Source organism: Oncorhynchus gorbuscha, unplaced genomic scaffold, assembly GCF_021184085.1.
Source record: "Oncorhynchus gorbuscha isolate QuinsamMale2020 ecotype Even-year unplaced genomic scaffold, OgorEven_v1.0 Un_scaffold_103:::fragment_2:::debris, whole genome shotgun sequence".
Lineage (NCBI taxonomy): Eukaryota > Metazoa > Chordata > Actinopteri > Salmoniformes > Salmonidae > Oncorhynchus > Oncorhynchus gorbuscha.
Window position 1 is genome coordinate 294,860 of NW_025744396.1, and position 17,219 is coordinate 312,078.

At 47.5% G+C, this 17,219-nt stretch overlaps 1 protein-coding gene across 2 annotated transcripts in view; it reads right to left on the minus strand.

The window, feature by feature from the left end:
• The window catches only part of LOC124016882 (MAGUK p55 subfamily member 7-like), a 276,920-nt gene that overhangs the window by 191,496 nt on the left and 68,205 nt on the right, over positions 1–17,219 (minus strand). For both annotated transcript variants that reach the window (XM_046332224.1, XM_046332223.1), the window contains exon 2: positions 2,585–2,826. In XM_046332224.1, the coding sequence (XP_046188180.1) occupies positions 2,585–2,621 (37 nt within the window). In that variant the 5' untranslated portion in view covers positions 2,622–2,826. The remainder of the gene's footprint in view (positions 1–2,584; positions 2,827–17,219) is intronic.

Here is a 17,219-nt window from a genome sequence, read left to right on the forward strand (position 1 = left end):
TCGTCTTGTCTAGGGGTTTTGTATGTTTATGGGGCTGTCTCCTTTCTAGGTATATTGTATGTCTATGGTTGCCTAGATTGGTTCTCAATTAGAGGCAGCTGTCTATCGTTGTCTCTGATTGGGAACCATATTTAGGCAGCCATATTCTGTGGATACTTTGTGGGTGATTGTTCCTGTGTCTGTTTCACCACACGGTACTTGTTTCGGTTTTTCACGTTTCGTTTATTGTTTTGTACTGTTTCAGTTTGTCATTCAAATCTACTATGGACACTTACCACGCTGCATTTTGGTCCGATCCCTTCAGACGAAGAGGAGGAAATCAGCCGTGACAGTGCTTCCAACTTTTTGGAAAGAGTTTGGGGAAGGCCTTTCCTGTTTCAGCATGACAATGCCACCATGCACAAAGTGGGGTCCATATAGAAATGGTTTGTTGAAATCGGTGTGGAAGAACTTGACTGGCCTGCAAAGAGCCCTGACCTCAACCCCATCAAACACCTTTGAGATAAATTGGAACAGCTACTGCGAGCCAGGCTTAATCGCCCAACATCAGTGCCTGACCTCACTAATGCTCTTGTGGCTGAATGGAAGCAAGTCCCTGCAGCAATGTTCCAACATGTAGTGGAAGAATTCCCAGTAGAGTGGAGGCTGTTATAGCAGCAAAAGGGGGACCAACTCCATATTAATGCCCATGACTTTGGAATGAGATGTTAGACGATCAGGTGTCTACATACCTTTGGTCATGTAGTATACATGTAAACGATATTACCAGAACGTCGTGAAAAATTGCATTCCAAATACCAATGCATAACTACACCTGTATTTGTCCCCCTCGCGCCCCCTCACCTACACAGCGGCACCTCCTAATTCTCCATGTCGCCTAACTCGCTGCTAAGATGACAATTACACCTGATTATTAACCTCTGTCTATCACCTTCCTCACTGGGCTGAAACCACTCACACAGTCCACTCTACAATGCTCCTTCCTGTAACATTGCAGGTGGTCAGGGCGTGGAATCTGTCACTACACCAGATAAACCTCAGTCTCTCACCTTCCTTACTGAGCTGAGACCACTCTAACAACCCTGTTGTTGTGCCATTAGTGTTACCAGACACAAGTTCTCACAGGATGAGGAATATGTCACGAGAGCAGCAATCCTAACCTCAGTCACAACGTTCTCCTTGCTTCACACCACACAGCTCTATGGCACGTGGTTGTAGGCATTTCACCCGTAACACTCTAACTGGACGATTGATGAGGATGGATGGAGAGATGGGACGGAGGGGAGAGCCCGTACATGTTTTATTTGGAAACAGGGTCTTTGCCAGTAATTGCCTAAAATGACTATAATAGTAATTGATGGTCTGGCTTTTCACTTTGTCTATACGAATTTCCACAATGGGTACGTAAACTCTGTCAATGTCTGGACAACCGAGACAAACACACTCTTTATCCATCAATTTTGTGTTTTTTTTCCTGCGTCTGTCGTTCATTCGTCCCCCATCTCTCCCCCCCCCCCCTCCTCTTTGTTGGGTTGAGGTTGAGAGAGAGTTGAGAGAGGGAAGAGGTACACCTGCAATAACATCTGCTAAACATGTGTATGTGACCAATAACGTTTGATTTGAAGAGGTGGATGCGTCTGCACACAAACACTCACACACTCACGCATGCACATTCATAGACAAGGAGACAGGCTCCAATTGGAGCAAGGATTGACCCCTAACCTCTGACCCCTGACATCATCTGTCTGCGTGTTGACAGACCTGACATGTTCCCATCTCTGACATCACCACAACGAGGCAGACAGAGTCACTGACACATGGCGGGAGGACGTATGTGTTAGACATTATCACTCAGAGACAGACATGTCGTGGAAGTGAGAGAGTGTGTGTGTGTGTGTGTGTGTGTGTGTGTGTGTGTGTGTGTGTGTGTGTGTGTGTGTGTGTGTGTGTGTGTGTGTGTGTGTGTGTGTGTGTGTGTGTGTGTGTGTGTGTGTGTGTGTGTGTGTGTGTGTGTGTGTGTGTGTGTGCGTGTGCTTGACATTAGTCTGCTGTGAACACCTGTGAGACCTTATGAGACCTGTGGGGCCTGAAGGAGAGCATCAGAAGAGTAGTGAATCACGTCACTGTGCCATTGTAATGCATTAGGGATAGGGTTCAGTGTTGTAAATGTACTGTAGGGGATAGGGTTTGTTGTAATGCCTAGGGGATAGAGATCAGTGCAGTAGATATGAGGAGACACTACATTTCAGTATATAGCCTGTGGGTGACAGACTTCATTTAAATGGGGGTTGAGGATGGTATTCAGAGGATACAAGGTTCAGTGTAGTAGTTGTAACTGAGTTCAGAGCCGTGGATGAAGAACAAAAGGTTCAGGGGATATAGTGGGTACTACAAGGCTTCTTTGTCATACCTACAGGAGAGACCGAATTCAACACATGGGAATAAGGAGCCGGGTTGAGTGTGTACAGCCTAAAGGGCACAGAGTTCAGCGCAGTGGATGAAAGGGATAGGGTTCGGTGGATATAGTGAGTAGGAGAGAGTGAATAGTGAATAGGGAACAGAGTTCATCCCATCAGATCAGTACCTGAGTCATTTCCAGATCCGGTGGCCAGGGCCGGCATGGTTCCTGCCAGGCTGAGGAATATCACAGTGGGGTTTGAGAGTGGCACCGCAATGCACAGCCACACTGCAGCAGCTACCTAGGGGTAGGGTAGAGTGTAGCGTTCTGGTCACTCCTCTCCACTCCTGTCCTCTCCTCTGTCTAACTCCTCACTCCAGTCGAAGCTGTCTCTTTCCAGGCATCATGCCATGGGCATCCGGTGTTCCCTGGAAGAGAGAGGAGAGAGCAGAAATGTAGGCACTGCTCGTCACCTCACCGCATCCACCATCACATGCGTGTGTGTGTGTGTGTGTGTGTGTGTGTGTGTGTGTGTGTGTGTGTGTGTGTGTGTGTGTGTGTGTGTGTGTGTGTGTGTGTGTGTGTGTGTGTGTGTGTGTGTGTGTGTGTGTGTGTGTGTGTGTGTGGGATAGTAGGTTGTTGGACCTGGAAGAAAGTGGATGTACATATCAATGAAGGAGGTTGTTCAGCAGAGGAAAGCAAAAATGTGTTGGGCCATAAACATGAAGGGTCAACTGTGAACACACATATACACACACGCCCTATTCCAGACCTTCGTTACTCCCCCTTTCAACGGTCAGGGGAAACATAGGAAACACAATACGGCTCACGGGTGAGAGGGAGGGGAGGGAGAGAACACCACAGAGCAGACCTGTGAAAAATCTAACGAGCGTGGTAACACGTCGCTTCGTAAATACAACCAGTCAACTGTGAATCAATCCATCCACATACAGGGGGAAAACAGCAAGAACAAGGGGAAAAATGTCAAACATATAAAAACGTTAAGAGAAAATCATTTGCCAGTTAATCTCCCCATCAGACGCAGCAAAGGTACACCAATCCACCCACTACCCCACCCCCCCAGCTCCGGCCTATAAAACACAGCGGAGGAAAAACAGCTCATGTGCTGCTAGGCTAATTGGAAGAAGATTCCCTGATATTCCCTATATCCCTGAAAGATGTGTGTGTCCCTGTTTCAGGATTCTCCATCGAGGAAGTGGAGGATTCCAGGGATGTCAGGAGTCAGGACGCCAGAGGAGGAAACACACACCTCCACACACACACACACACACACACACACACACACACACACACACACACACACACACACACACACACACACACACACACACACACACACACACACACACACACACACACACACACACACACACACACACACACACACACAGTCTCTCTCTCTTTTTTGGACAGTATAAAGGCCTATGTAACATGACATAGATCATGAGAGATAGCTGTGCAGGTGGGAATGTGTCAGTGTGCTAGCTGCAGTCAATGACTCAGAGCGCTGGGTCTGACGGGGTCAGTCAGGGAGCAGGCCTCAGAGCACATGACTTATTGACCTCTGTACTCGATCCAACCCTGTAGCGCAGCTGCAAGCTGGCATTAGACACACACACACACACACACACACACACACACACACACACACACACACACACACACACACACACACACACACACACACACACACACACACACACACACACACACACACACACCCATACACAAGGGCTGGGGTTGTGGCGGGGTTCACTGGGAGGCCCCAGCCCCTCGCCCTCCCAGTTTCTCATACACCCCTCCTCGACCCTCCACCCCTCCTCGACATCCTCCAGCCCTGGCTGGCCTTGACTCACGCCCACACCTTGTTATTAAACGCTTTACAGCTCCGCCACACACACACTCCCCTGTATGCTCCATTTCTCCCCCTGGCCACTTCACTAGACCCTAAGGGCCCCTACCTACCATGTCTATGTCCCTCTCTCTCTCCATCAACTCCTCTCCTTCTCCTCCTATCTCCTTCCCTCGCTAACCATGCCACTCCGGTCTAGGCTACTGAATGCTTCCCCTTAGCCCAGGCAGCCATCAAAGCCGGGCTGAAAACGTAGATAACAGTGGCCAGCCAATAACATTTACCCCTAAGGCTCCTACCTAACAACATGGGGCTCAATGACCCACGCTAGACTTGCCCCCTTCAAAGTCATGTGCCAACTGCCAAGCTGCAGTCACTACCGATCTACTCCACTCTCTGTTTGACCCCCCCCCCCACCCCTCCCTATGATACAACACAGGTAGCCCAACACAGGATGGCTTAAAGGCAGAAAGGATAAATAATAAAAAATAACATGAGCCACAGCCACCTCTCTGATCCTCTCTACCTCTCTCTACCTCCTCCCAGCTCCATGCCTCCTATGGTGGCAGCTGAGTTCTGACAGCTTTTGGCCCTGTGCCTGAGGCGCTTTGCGTCAGGGTGTTCTAGCTGGCTAGCACCGCTAACATTCAAAAGAGCTTCCAGGCAGCTCCACCATGCTCTGCTCTCTCTCTCAAGCCAAAATAACTCCATCAGGAACCCTATTCAGCAGGTCCAACACACACACGCTACCTCCTTTGGACCCCTGAACGGAGCCCGATGGAGCAGCACACACACTGGGTCAAAGGGTGTTGGAGCGTGCACTAACTATTCCGCCTCAGGTCTCAGGCACCTGGCTCCGCTGTGTGCTGTTCCTATGTAGCTTGGGGCTTTAGCTGTATTCTCAATGTGTTTGGGGAAGCTGCAGAGTTGTTTTCGATTGAAAAAAAACATGCAGAACTAGAGTGTTTCCCAGCACATACAGGAGCCACACACTAACACACAACCCCCAGTGGAGCAATCTGTATCCTGTACAGGAGCGAGTGCTTCTTGGCTGTGGTGTAGATCACGGACGGAAGGCTTAGCCACCCTGAATGTGTATAAGCACACACACAAGTCTAGGTGTAAATCTGCAGCAATGCCAGTTCAATGATGTCAGACATGCCGGGTTGTGAACGCACCTCGGGTACGACCATTGCTCCAGGTGAGGCAAAAACCTGCTGTGGAAAATATCACTGCAACAAATGGGCCAGGAAAGACCGCAGGCAAGCCCGCCGGGCCCGGTCATTTAAAACATAGACGTTTAGTTCTAGCGGTTTGAACTGTAAAACAGAAAATCCGGAGGTAAAACGTGGTAAATTCACAGATCAACAGTAAAGAAGGTATCACTTTTCCGTTCTGAGGGAAAGTGTAGGACGAGGGACGATTCAAACTTTGCAACTCCTTTGTTACGCCTGCTAGATTTGTAGCACAGCTGTCTTTCTGCACAGGGCTTGGTTTGTGGAGACTGGAGAGTGAGTGAGCCACAGAGAGTGAGAGTGCATGTATAGACCAAACTGTCCAGTGCAATCAAAGTTCAGTGGTGTTCCACACAATAAGCGTACATACATCCCATAAAAAGCAGAAAAGAGACCAGCAGAGACCAGGTCTGTGTCCTAAAATGGTACCCTATTCCCTTTGTAGTGCACTACTTAAGTAGTGCACTACAAAGGGAATAGGGTACCATTTGGAACACACCGGGGCAGCTCAGCGACAGCAGGCGCCTCAGGCCTGGACCACAGGATCCTACAGGATCTCTCCAACAGCTCTGCTACTTTGAACACAGAGGACAAAAGCAGCAGCAGTCACTGAGCTCATGTCAAAAGAATTGTCCCGTGCTAAATCCGCTCTGTATTTCAGTCACAGAGAAGGTTAAGGGACAGGGGTAAGGTTTAATCATAACAATATGATTGGAATGACAGACAGAGCGGGACCTGGTAGGGAGATTGATCTGCCTGCAGTGCAGGTCTGCAGGAAAATCGGTTGTAGCGTCTTTCGGGAACGGCATCCCTAGAAGGAATTACAGCAATATTCCCAAATTAAGTGGGATCCATCTTTCCGTCCAGGGCCCTGGAAAGGCCAGGAAGAGTGCTGCAGCACCGTGAGCTCCTGAGACTTTTACAGTGCCCGAAAGGCCTGTAACCACTGAACTTCAAGACATAGTCCAAATCAAGATGCTAAATTCAGCCATGCCTTGGTTCGCCTCTGTACAAATCACAGAGAATCAGGTTTGAGTGTAGAGGGGGGAGGCAAAGCAACTTTGCCATGTGGGAAAGAAAAGAGCAAGGAATGAGCCTGATTGTAAGGAAAGGGCATGCCTTCTACTTCTCTACTTGTCCCATGTGTAACAGACACAGACAGCCCCCTGAAATGGTGCTGTCGCCATCTAGTGGCTCAATATCCAACTACAGCCAGAATCCCCTCTACACTTACTACTACATCACAGCTGGAAGTAACTCTGGACAAGAGAAACGTCAGCACCTTACCAAACAAAGGAAGGCTTACATCGCATGTGAGGAGACACAATGTATCTGTTTAGCCTTACTCAGTGTGAAACCTGAAGTCTGATCAGTTATTTGAAGAGAAAACAGCTTGAGGGGTAAAGAGGGGGGATATGGAGGATAGAGAGGGATAGGGGATGAAGAAAGGTTGTTATTTTTTCCCCTTTTCAAAAACAGGTCCGTCCGGCCAGGCCTAGGATGCGCGGGGCCGCCAGGGACCCAGCTGGAAGTCGAAGAGAAGGAGAGAGAGGGAAGGAGAGAGAGAAAAGAAGAGAGGAAGAAAAACAACAGGGTATGAAAACACACGCTCTTCCTCTGACATCAAAATAAACTCTACTATCCTCGGAGGTAAACAGATGACAGACTAGGTTAGTCCAATGTCTAATACTGAGCGAAAAACACTAGCAGTGCATCTCATTCTCTGGAACCCAACACATCCTTGGCTGCACCAAACATGAAGACGAGGTGAGAGGAAAACGTGTAGTGGTCTCAAGTGAGACATGGAGAGGGTCTGTAAATGAACACCATCTTTCACATGCAGCAGGCGTAAATGCTTCAGCATCCAGGCAGGCTCAGGCTACTCATTCCCTGGGTTGTCAGTGTAGAGTAAAGGGTAGGAGTGGAGTCAGGTGGCCCCAGGGTGCTGTTGGGAGATTGAGTTTTCTCCGTGGAGGCAATCCCACGCAGGGTCAGAGGAAGGCCAGACACTTGCTGGGAGGATTATAGGGCCACCGCGTCCAATCCATCTGTCACACAAACTCACACACATAGCCAGCGAGTGACGCTGATACTGATCCTCCTTCTCCTCACATGACAGGGACCAGAGAAAACAACCCCCACTGCTCCATCTTGTCCTAGGCTGCCACAGCTTCTCCAGTTCTTAGCTCAGTGTGTGTTTGCGTGTGTGTGTGCGTGTTCGCGCTCTGGTCAAAAGTAGTGCACTATAATACGGAATATGGTGGCATTGGGACGCATCCATGGGTTTGCTGTGATCCTGATAGTGTTTAATATAACACGAATCCGTCTCATGGAATAAAGACGTTTTCTAGTGCTCTAAGATTTAGTAGCCTACGTGTCAAATGGCACCCTATTCCTTAGTGCACTACCTTTGACCAGGGCCATAGGACTGGATCAGTGCTCCTCTTGATCATTTCTACTCTAACTTCCGAGATGCATACAAAGCCCTCCCTCGCCCTCCTTCAGCAAATCTGACCACGACTCCATTTTGTTGCTCCCAGCCTATAGACAGAAACTAGAACAGGAAACGCCCATGCTCAGTTCTGTTCAATGCTGGTCCGACCAATCTGATTCCACACTTCAAGATTGCTTCGATCACGTGGACTGGGATATGTTCTGGATAACATCAGACCACAACATTGATGTATATGCTGATTCGGTGAGCGAGTTTATTAGCAAGTGCATCTGTGATGTTGTACCCACGGTGACTATTAAAAATTTCTCCAACCAGAAACCGTGGATTGATGGCAGTATTCGCGCAAAACTTAAAGTGCAAACCACTGCTTTTAATCAGGGTGAGGCGACCGGAAACATGACCGAATACAAACAGTGTAGCTATTCCCTCTGCAAGGCAATCAAACAAGCTTAGCGTCAAGCTGGAGATAAAGTAGAGTCGCAATTCAACGGCTCAGACACGAGACGTATGTGGCAGGGTCTACAGTCAATCACGGATGACAAAAAGAAAACCAGCTCCGTTGCGGACACATAAGTCTTCCTCCCAGATAAACTAAACAACTTATTTGCTCGCTTTGAGGACAATACAGTGCCACTGACACGGCCCGCTACCAAAACCTGCGGGCTCTCCATCACTGCAGCCAACGTGAGTAAAACATTTAAACGTGTTAAACCTCGCAAGGCTGCCGGCCCAGACGGCATCCCTAGCCACGTCCTAAGAGCATGCGCAGACCAGCTGGCTGGTGTGTTTACGGACATATTCAATCAAACCTTATCCCAGTCTGCTGTTCCCACATGCTTCAAGAGGGCCACCATTGTTCCTGTTCCCAAGAAAGCTAAGGTAACTTAGCTAAATGACTATCGCTCCATAGCATTCACTTCCGTCATCATGAAGTGTTTTGAGAGACTAGTCAACGATAATTTCACCTCCAACCTACCTGACACCCTAAACCCACTCCAATTTGCTTACCGCCCCAATAGTTTCACAGACGACGCAATCGCAATCACACTGCACACTGCCCTAACCCATCTAGACAAGAGGAATACCTATGTAAGAATGCTGTTACCATAGTACCACACCATAGTACCCTCCAAACTCGTCATTAAGATCGAGACCCTGGGTCTCGGCCCCGCCTTGTGCAACTGGGTCCTGGACTTTCTGATGGGCCGCCCCCAGGTGGTGAGGGTAGAAAACAACATCTCCACCCCACTGATCCTCAACACTAGGGCCCCACAAGGGTGTGTTCTCGGCCCTCTCCTTTACTCCCTGTTCACCCATGACTGTGTGGCCATGCACGCCTCCAACTCAATCATCAAGTTTTCAGACTAAACTAGAGACGACGCGACGGCCTACAGGGAGGAAGTGAGGTCCCTCGGAGTGTGGTGTCAGGAAAATAACCTCACACTCAACGTCAACAAAACAAAGTAGATGATCATGGACTTCAGGAAACAGCAGAAGGAGCACCCCCCTATCCACATCAACGGGACAGTAGTGGAGAAGGTGGAAAGTTTTAAGTTCCTCGGCATACACATCACTGACCAACTGAAATGGTCCACCCACACAGACAGCGTGGTGAAGAAGGCGCAACAGTGCCTCTTCAACCTCAGGAGGCTTAATAAATTTGGCTTGTCACCAAAAACACTCACACACTTTTACAGATGCACAACCGAGAGCATCCTGTCGGGCTGTATCACCGCCTGTTACGGCAACTGCTCCGCCCACAACCATAAGGCTCTCCAGAGGGTAGTGAGGTCTACACAACTCAACACCGGGGTCAAACTACCTGCCCTCCAGGACACCTACACCACCCGATGTCACAGGAAGGTCAAAAAGATCATCAAGGACAACAACCACCCGAGCCACTGCCTGTTCACCCCGCTATCATCCAGAAGGCGAGGTCAGTACAGGTGCATCAAAGCTGGGACCGAGAGACTGAAAAACAGCTTCTATCTCCAAGGCCATCAGACTGTTAAACTGCCATCACTAACATTGAGTGGCTGCTGCCAACATACTGACTCAAATCTCTAGCCACTTTAATAATTAACAATTGGATGTAATAAATGTATCTCTCGTCACTTTAAACAATGCCACTTTATATAATGTCTACATACCCTACATTACTCATCTCATATGTATATACTGTACTCTATACCATCTACTGCATCTCGCCTATGCCGTTCAGCCATCGCTCATCCATATATTTATATGTACATATTCTTATTCATTCCTTTAAACTTGTGTGTATAAGGTAGTTGTTGTGAAATTGTTAGATTGCTTGTTAGATATTACTGCACTGACAGAACTGGAAGCACAAGCATTTCGCTACACTCAAATTAACATCTGCTAACCATGTGTATGTGACCAATAACATTTCATTTGATTTGGGACAGACCTTAAATCTTTTTTGGAGTGCTCCAACACTTTCTTCTACCATTAATGACGGACATTTTTGGACGTTTTTATTGGTAAGTCCAATTTTTATAAAGCAAATCCGTCTGACCCGTGTGATGCTCTGGGTAAACACCTTTGTGCCACTAATAATCAAGTTTAACCAATTTAATCCAGGTCTTAGCAGAACCATCTAACACTCAATTACGTTATTAAATTGAATTAAAAAAATGACTTTGGACAAAAACTAAACTGTTTAACTAATCAGTGTACCATCATACCAGGTAATTTATTATTTTACTAATTGTAATGCTTAAAACCACCAGAAATGGGTGAATAAGATACTTGGCTACAGAAGTGCCATTTCTTATCGATCTCAGCTTCCAAAAAATGTATCTTGTGAAATGACATCAACACATACTGGAAGAGTTACTGGATAGCTAAAGTGTCTAGCTTAGCTAACGAACTAGTGACGTCGGTCGCAGTGCATGACAAGAATGACACATTGACCAACCACCAAAGTCACACCCCATTTCTGTTTGAAAATTTTGTTTGACCGGTTTTTTTTTTGGTTCCAAAAATGGACTTTTAAGCCACACCAATTTAGCCACCAGTCACACTAGCCTATAACAGGATGTGGAATGATCAATATTGCCAGATAGGAAATGCTAATGTTTCACCTAAATGTCTGAACAAATTGTAAACATAAACCCTACTTTCTACAACGGGTTTGTCAAAACAAGCATTGTGATTGGTTGAGACGTGTTCTAAGCTAAAAAGCTTTTTTACAACTGGTAGGTCTATGAAAAAAAATGGACTACTTGTTTTCTGTTCTATCTGAGAAATCACTGCGTATCCACTGTCCCATCAGCTCAGCCAGGCAATCCATAAACTTGATCTCCACTGTAAAAAAAAAAGCATGTAGAAATGATTTCCCCTTGATTCTAGCCTAACATTTGGTTTGCAATAGCCTCTGCCGACTCCCCAACAATCAGATGTTCAGGTTTTCAGGGGAAATGGAAAGAGAGTTTGTGACGTGACTTATACTTCTCGACATTAACAAGGCGACACTCCATCTTAACTCTTCCTCCACATTTACTGGATTGCTTGAACAGTGCAGAAGAGAACATCCACTGACAGTTTTTTCTTCTTCTTATTAAGACCAGTTTGATCTAGTTTCAGGCGTTTCTTTTATGCCTGCTACATTAGGTTAGGTTTGTACAAACCTTTTCTGACTCGCCGACCTCTACAATTTATTTAAACTTTGAATAGCGATCTCCACTATCACACAGAGAATGGACGAGACAGCAGATTTTCCGATACTGGCAAAATCATGCATCAGCATAATAATTTTTATTTTCATAATTTTTATGAATACAGTTGAAGTCGGAAGTTTACATACACCTTAGCCAAATACATTTAAACTCAGTTTTTCACAATTCCTGACATTTAATCCTAGTAAAAATTACCTGTCTTAGGTCAGTTAGGATCACCACTTTATTTTAAGAATGTGAAAAGTCAGAATAATAGTAGAGAGAATGATTTATTTCAGCTTTTATTTCATTCATCACATTCCCAGTGGGTCAGAAGTTTATATACACTCAATTAGAATTGGATAGCATTGTCTTTCAATTGTTTAACTTGGTTCAAACGTTTCAGGTGGCCTTCCACCTTGACTTTGTTGTCCTTAAGCCATTTTGCCACAACTTTGGAAGTATGGTTCAGGTCATTGTCCATTTCAAAGACCCATTTGCGATCAAGCTTTAACTTCCTGGCTGATGTCTTGAGATGTTGCTTCAATATATCCACATAATTTTCCTGCCTCATGATGCCTTCTATTTTGTGAAATGCACCAGTCCCTCCTGCAGCAAAGCACCCCACAACATGATGCTGCCACCCCAGTGCTTCACTGTTGGGATGGTGTTCTTCGGCTTGCAAGCGTCCCCTTTTTCCTCCAAACATAACAATGTTCATTAAGGCCAAACAGTTCTATTTTTGTTTCATCAGACCAGAGGAAATTTATCCAAAAAGTACGATTTTTGTCCTCGTGTGCAGTTGCAAACTGTAGTCTGGCTTTTTTATGGCGATTTTGGAGCAGTGGCTTCTTCCTTGCTGAGCGGCCTTTCAGGTTATGTCGATATAGGTCTTGTTTTACTGTGGATATAGATACTTTTGTACTTGTTTCCTCCAGCATCTTCACAAGGTCATTTGTTGATGTTCTGGGATTGATTTGCACTTTTCACACCAAAGTATGTTCATCTCTAGGAGACAGAACGCATGTCCTTCCAGAGCGGTATAACGGCTGCGTGGTCCCATGGTGTTTATACTTTCCTATTATTGTTTGTACAGATGAACGTGGTACCTTCAGGTATTTGCAAATTGCTCCGAAGGATGAATCAGCCAAGACCTCCCCCAAAAAAATTTTGACCTCCATAAGGAGGTCTACAATTTTTTTTCTGCGGTCTTGGCTGATTTCTTTTGATTTTACATTTACATTTACATTTAAGTCATTTAGCAGACGCTCTTATCCAGAGCGACTTACAAATTGGTGCATTCACCTTATGACATCCAGTGGAACAGCCACTTTACAATAGTGCATCTAAATATTTTAAGGGGGGGGGGGGTGAGAAGGATTACTTTATCCTATCCTAAGTATTCCTTAAAGAGGTGGGGTTTCAGGTGTCTCCGGAAGGTGGTGATTGACTCCGCTGTCCTGGCGTCGTGAGGGAGTTTGTTCCACCATTGGGGAGCCAGAGCAGCGAACAGTTTTGACTGGGCTGAGCGGGAACTGTACTTCCTCAGTGGTAGGGAGACGAGCAGGCCAGAGGTGGATGAACGCAGTGCCCTTATTTGGGTGTAGGGCCTGATCAGAGCCTGCAGGTACTGAGGTGCCGTTCCCCTCACAGCTCCGTAGGCAAGCACCATGGTCTTGTAGCGGATGCGAGCTTCAACTGGAAGCCAGTGGAGAGAGCGGAGGAGCGGGGTGACGTGAGAGAACTTGGGAAGGTTGAACACTAGACGGGCTGCGGCGTTCTGGATGAGTTGTAGGGGTTTAATGGCACAGGCAGGGAGCCCAGCCAACAGCGAGTTGCAGTAATCCAGACGGGAGATGACAAGTGCCTGGATTAGGACCTGCGCCGCTTCCTGTGTGAGGCAGGGTCGTACTCTGCGGATGTTGTAGAGCATGAACCTACAGGAACGTGCCACCGTCTTGATGTTAGTTGAGAACGACAGGGTGTTGTCCAGGATCACGCCAAGGTTCTTAGCGCTCTGGGAGGAGGACACAATGGAGTTGTCAACCGTGATGGCGAGATCATGGAACGGGCAGTCCTTCCCCGGGAGGAAGAGCAGCTCCGTCTTGCCGAAGTTCAGCTTGAGGTGGTGATCCGTCATCCACACTGATATGTCTGCCAGACATGCAGAGATGCGATTCGCCACCTGGTCATCAGAAGGGGGAAAGGAGAAGATTAATTGTGTGTCGTCTGCATAGCAATGATAGGAGAGACCATGTGAGGTTATGACAGAGCCAAGTGACTTGGTGTATAGCGAGAATAGGAGAGGGCCTAGAACAGAGCCCTGGGGGACACCAGTGGTGAGAGCGCGTGGTGAGGAGACAGATTCTCGCCACGCCACCTGGTAGGAGCGACCTGTCAGGTAGGACGCAATCCAAGCGTGGGCCGCGCCAGAGATGCCCAACTCGGAGAGGGTGGAGAGGAGGATCTGATGGTTCACAGTATCGAAGGCAGCCGATAGGTCTAGAAGGATGAGAGCAGAGGAGAGAGAGTTAGCTTTAGCGGTGCGGAGCGCCTCCGTGATACAGAGAAGAGCAGTCCCAGTTGAATGACTAGTCTTGAAACCTGACTGATTTGGATCAAGAAGGTCATTCTGAGAGAGATAGCGGGAGAGCTGACCAAGGACGGCACGTTCAAGAGTTTTGGAGAGAAAAGAAAGAAGGGATACTGGTCTGTAGTTGTTAACATCGGAGGGATCGAGTGTAGGTTTTTTCAGAAGGGGTGCAACTCTCGCTCTCTTGAAGACGGAAGGGACGTAGCCAGCGGTCAGGGATAAGTTGATGAGCGAGGTGAGGTAAGGGAGAAGGTCTCCGGAAATGGTCTGGAGAAGAGAGGAGGGGATAGGGTCGAGCGGGCAGGTTGTTGGGCGGCCGGCCGTCACAAGACGCGAGATTTCATCTGGAGAGAGAGGGGAGAAAGAGGTCAGAGCACAGGGTAGGGCAGTGTGAGCAGAACCAGCAGTGTCGTTTGACTTAGCAAACGAGGATCGGATGTCGTCGACCTTCTTTTCAAAATGGTTGACGAAGTCCTCTGCAGAGAGGGAGGAGGGGGGGGGGGAGGATTCAGGAGGGAGGAGAAGGTGGCAAAGAGCTTCCTAGGGTTAGAGGCAGATGCTTGAAATTTAGAGTGGTAGAAAGTGGTTTTAGCAGCAGAGACAGAGGAGGAAAATGTAGAGAGGAGGGAGCGAAAGGATGCCAGGTCCGCAGGGAGGCGAGTTTTCCTCCATTTCCGCTCGGCTGCCCGGAGCCCTGTTCTGTGAGCTCGCAATGAGTCGTCAAGCCACGGAGCGGGAGGGGAGGACCGAGCCGGCCTGGAAGATAGGGGACATAGAGAGTCAAAGGATGCAGAAAGGGAGGAGAGGAGCGTTGAGGAGGCAGAATCAGGAGATAGGTTGGAGAAGGTTTGAGCAGAGGGAAGAGATGATAGGATGGAAGAGGAGAGAGTAGCGGGGAGAGAGAGCGAAGGTTGGGACGGCGCGATACCATCCGAGTAGGGGCAGTGTGGGAAGTGTTGGATGAGAGCGAGAGGGAAAAGGATACAAGGTAGTGGTCGGAGACTTGGAGGGAGTTGCAATGAGGTTAGTGGAAGAACAGCATCTAGTAAAGATGAGGTCGAGCGTATTGCCTGCCTTGTGAGTAGGGGGGGAAGGTGAGAGGGTGAGGTCAAAAGAGGAGAGGAGTGGAAAGAAGGAGGCAGAGAGGAATGAGTCAAAGGTAGACATGGGGAGGTTAAAGTCGCCCAGAACTGTGAGAGGTGAGCCGTCCTCAGGAAAGGAGCTTATCAATGCATCAAGCTCATTGATGAACTCTCCGAGGGGACCTGGAGGGCGATAAATGATAAGGATGTTAAGCTTGAAAGGGCTGGTAACTGTGACAGCATGAAATTCAAAGGAGGCGATAGACAGATGGGTAAGGGAGAAAGAGAGAATGACCACTTGGGAGAGATAAGGATCCCGATGCCACCACCCCGCTGACCAGAAGCTCTCGGGGTGTGCGAGAACACGTGGGCGGACGAAGAGAGAGCAGTAGGAGTAGCAGTGTTATCTGTGGTGATCCATGTTTCTGTCAGTGCCAAGAAGTCGAGGGACTGGAGGGAGGCATAGGCTGAGATGAACTCTGCCTTGTTGGCCGCAGATCGGCAGTTCCAGAGGCTACCGGAGACCTGGAACTCCACGTGGGTCGTGTGCGCTGGGACCACCAGATTAGGGTGGCAGCGGCCACGCGGTGTGGAGCGTTTGTATGGTCTGTGCAGAGAGGAGAGAACAGGGATAGACAGACACATAGTTGACAGGCTACAGAAGAGGCTACGCTAATGCAAGGAGATTGGAATGACAAGTGGACTACACGTCTCGAATGTTCAGAAAGTTAAGCTTACGTAGCAAGAATCTTATTGACTAAAATGATTAAAATGATACAGTACTGCTGAAGTAGGCTAGCTGGCAGTGGCTGCGTTGTTGACTTTGTAGGCTAGCTGGCAGTGGCTGCGTTGTTGACACTACACTAATCAAGTCGTTCCGTTGAGTGTAATAGTTTCTACAGTGCTGCTATTCGGGGGCTAGCTGGCTAGCTAGCAGTGTTGATTACGTTACGTTGCGTTAAAAGAACGACAATAGCTGGCTAGCTAACCTAGAAAATCGCTCTAGACTACACAATTATCTTTGATACACAGACGGCTATGTAGCTAGCTATGTAGCTAGCTACGATCAAACAAATCAAACCGTTGTGCTGTAAAGAAATGAAATGAAAAATGTGATACTACCTGTGGAGCGAAGTGGAATGCGACCGGGTTGTCATGGTGTCAAGCAAAGAGGCACTGAGTTTGAAGGTAGGCCTTGAAATACATCCACAGGTACACCTCCAATTGACTCAAATGATGTCAATTAGCCTAACAGAAGCTTCCAAAGCCATTACATAATTTTCTCGAATTTTCCAAACTGTTTAATGGCACAGTTAACTTACTGTATGTAAACTTCTGACCCACTGGAATTAAAAGTTAAATAATCTGTCTGTAAACAATTGTTAGATAAATTACTTGTGGCATGCACAAAGTAGATGTCCTAACCGACTTGCCAAAACTATAGTTTGTTAACAAGAAATTTGGGGAGTGGTTGAAAAACAAGTTTTAATGACTCTAACCTAAGTGTAAGTACACTTCAACTGTATATACAAAAGGCATGTCGATACAGGTAAAACAAAACAAAATTAAGCTGGTTTTCTGTCTCAGTTTCAGTTTGAAGTGATTGTGCTAGCTATGTAGTTGGCTAGCTAGCAAGGGGGAAGAGTCTGCATAGAATTGTCCAGTGGGTGATTGAAAAAAATTAATTGTCTGTGTTAGGATTACAATAATTCCACTTTCTGTACAATGGTCCGGCAGTAGGCTATAAGTTTAGCCTACAGTGTTTTTCTGCTTGATGAGCATGATGATTGATCCGTTAATTCACCACCACGGACAACGCTATCACTATCAGCAGCTGTGGTGCCTGCCCATAACAACCTGTCGAACAGACGACCTGAGGGCTTAGCTGGTGTCGTGTCTTTGG